Source organism: Diabrotica undecimpunctata, chromosome 8 (genome assembly GCF_040954645.1).
Source record: "Diabrotica undecimpunctata isolate CICGRU chromosome 8, icDiaUnde3, whole genome shotgun sequence".
In the NCBI taxonomy this organism is placed as follows: domain Eukaryota; kingdom Metazoa; phylum Arthropoda; class Insecta; order Coleoptera; family Chrysomelidae; genus Diabrotica; species Diabrotica undecimpunctata.
The window spans coordinates 61,855,841-61,859,112 of NC_092810.1; the positions used below are offsets into that span (position 1 = coordinate 61,855,841).

Below are 3,272 nucleotides of genomic sequence, written 5' to 3' on the forward strand. Positions count from 1 at the left end.
GATACAATCGATTCGTCAAGACAGTGTTTAAAAATATATTAAACTTATCATCGCTTCCGCCAATACAAGATACTGCTCGTTTCTACAGTCTAAGAGTTTATCACCGTGAAACACTGATCCTGATTGGGGCTAGAAAAAGCATAGAAAAGTGTGGATATTAATTAAAACTTTGAAAACTCCAGCACCCTAAAATTTCGGAAATTAATTTTCTGCAGATGCAAGGGAAACTGTGGAAGTATGTGTGGTTGCGAAAAACAAGCCTCGAATGCTCTGCATTGTGTTTCAATTGTTCTGGTGAAACCTGCACATCATGGAAATATCAAAATTAATTGAAAAATTCGAAGGTGAATTACCCACAATGACGCCAATTCTAACTACTGTTTTTCAGCAAACATTCACATTCGGTACTAAATTAGATTCTGAACGGCAGCCTGAAGAAAATGAAAAAACAATAGCTGGAAAATAAATTTTTAAATATATAATTATGCTCAATATTATCTTGCCTGGAAATTATCCGTTGATTAGGCTTAATGGGGATACCACATAACAAAACACGCCTCCAGACTCTACCTCATAGATGGTCGGCAAAAACGTTAATAATAAATTAATACTAATATAGGAATGTTAACAAAATGATATCTACCTCATAGATGGTCGGCAAAAACGTTAATAATAAATTAATACTAATATAGGAATGTTAACAAAATGATAAATTATATGTCCATATCCAAGAATCATACCGTCAATCTTATTATCAAAAATGAGCATATCAGATTGGGACATGCTGGTGCTCAAACAGTTCTCTCAAACCTTCGGTTGAAATTCTGGCCTCTCAATGGTCTAAAGGAAGCAAAACGAATTATTCGCAACTGCACCACATGTTTCCGATTTTCGTGCACTCCTGCACAACAGCATGGGTAACTTACCTGAAGATAGGTTGTCCATTACAACAAGACCTTTTCAAAAAATAGGTGTAGATTATGGTGGACCCTTTCTGTTAAAATGTTCTTCACTCCGAAAAGCGCCAAAAGTCAAGGCATACATAGCCATTTTCGTGTGCATGGTGACCAAAGCTGTGCACATTGAGGTTGTTTCTGATCTAACAACTTCTTCCTTTCTATTAACACTCAAAAGGTTCATCTCCCGACGTGGTAACCCAACCGTCATTTACAGTGACAATGCCACATGTTTTTCTGGTGCAAGAAACCAACTCTACGACTTATACAAATTCTTTAAAAATAAGTCAAATTCTCAAACCGTTGTGGAATATCTGTCTGAAAATCAAATCTCATGGAAGTTTATTCCCCCTAGATCTCCTCATTGGGCTGGGATGTGGGAAGCTTCAGTAAAAAGCGCTAAATATCATACGCGTAGACTAATAGGCTCTTCTTCTTTCACTTTCGAACAGTTTTATAGTGTCATGGTTCAAATTGAAGCTGTGATGAATTCAAGGCCTATCTGTGCCATGTCCAGCGACCCTTCTGATTACACTTTTCTCAGTCCTGGGCACTTTATAATAGGCTCCAGCCTGACTGCGCATCCTGAGCAAAACTTAGAAAAAATCCCGGAAAATAAACTATCCGTGTTTCAACAAATTGCGAAAGTACAACAAAGTTTCTGGAAAAAGTGGTCTGTTGACTACTTAAACCGCTTACAAAACTCTCCAAAATGGTCCCGACCAAGGGATAACATACAAGTCAATGACTTAGTTCTTCTGAGAGAGGACGATGTACCTCCTCTAAAATGGCCTCTAGCACGGGTAGTTGATACAATGCCCGGTCAAGATGGCAAAGTCAGAGTGGTCAAGTTAAAGACCATCAATGGTCAATTTACAAGGGCAATCTCTAAAATTTCGGTTCTCCCTAGGCAAGATAAAGAAGAGTAGGTTAGACCACAAGGCTCTAATGCCGGGGGGAATGTTGGAGAACAATAATCTCCAACCAAATAATTCTATTTCAAAACAAAATAAAAATATTTCCGCCGCATCTGTTACCTAAATAAATTCCTTGCCTGCATTGACTTATTTCTTAGAATGTTAATCTCCGCCCATATTGACCTTAAACCGGTAGATCCATCAAAATGCATAGACAATTATTTCGGAGGGGCTAGCTAGGGGAAGCCAATGAATTAGCAATCGTTGTAGGGTTTAGACCTATTTTTCAAGTTTCGGAGAGTTTTTCTCCACGTTCGCAATCGCAAGTTAAACAATATATCGGGAACCCTTAATTTGAAGTGTTATCGTGTTTTCGTTCGTAAACTGTAATTTTCTAATTAGGTTCCTTACGATTACGATTAGTTATTCACTCACAGTTTATAAGTTTCTGTTTCTTGTCCTTTTTCAATTACAGTTCTAGCTAAACAAGTTATTGTTTTATTTCACTATAGATATCAATCTATACAACAGGCCAGACTAAATACATTTAAGAGTCCATTTAAGTTTCTATTACTGAGTATTCGAAGGCTAGCGGAACAATTGGACTTACAGCAAGTACAAACCGCTGAAAGAGACACTGTTAGCATACAAGACTCTCCCTGAAGGGATGTTAAAAACCGGCATCCCTCCAATATGAATAAAAAAATATATAATAGAAACCTAAGCCTAATGGTTAATTTTTATCGTATTCTTACGGGTATTCAAGAACTTTTGAGTGCTTTAAAACCCAGAAAAATTAATGAAATTAACAAAATTGTAATGAAAATTATTCATTCAAAAACTCTCTATAATATTGCTCCGATGTCCGTTTATTGTTAAAATGGCCAGAAAAAAGTTAGAAGACCCAAAAGAAAATTTGTTTAAAAATATTTAGTTATTTTTATTAATAACTTTTTATTGAAAAAAAACTTTCTGTAGTGTTGCTAGTTTACGAAATACAGCGTAAAAACCTTTTGCACCAATTTTTCCAAGATTACAACATGTCAAAAAAATAAAATTGCGTCCTCTCAAAAATGCAACCCTAATGTAACTTTTCTGTGCACTATGTGTATTTTAGAAGTATTGTATATCTGGAGTCAATCCTTGCATTATTCATTCCTTCTAATACAGCCCAGAGTTCTATGGAATCGAATCGCTTATTGTAATCCACAAATGCTAAATGAAGAGGTTTATTGTATTTGTTGTCCTTATCGATAAGTGTCCGTATTATCTGTAGTTGTTCTATGATCCATATAACCTTTGCGAAATCCCACTTGTTCAACAGAGTGGTAACTATCGAACTTATTTAATAGTCTGTTGGCAATTATTGTCGTAAGCAGTTTGTACGGATGAGGTAACA

The 3,272-nt window shown here is 36.0% G+C and overlaps 1 protein-coding gene across 1 annotated transcript; it reads left to right on the top strand.

The window, feature by feature from the left end:
- The first annotated feature begins 913 nt into the window (after positions 1-913).
- Positions 914-1,885, top strand: LOC140448856 (uncharacterized). Its single transcript, XM_072541978.1, has one exon. It carries the CDS (start codon positions 914-916, stop codon positions 1,883-1,885), a length of 972 nt encoding a protein of 323 aa, XP_072398079.1.
- The last annotated feature ends 1,387 nt before the right edge of the window (positions 1,886-3,272 follow it).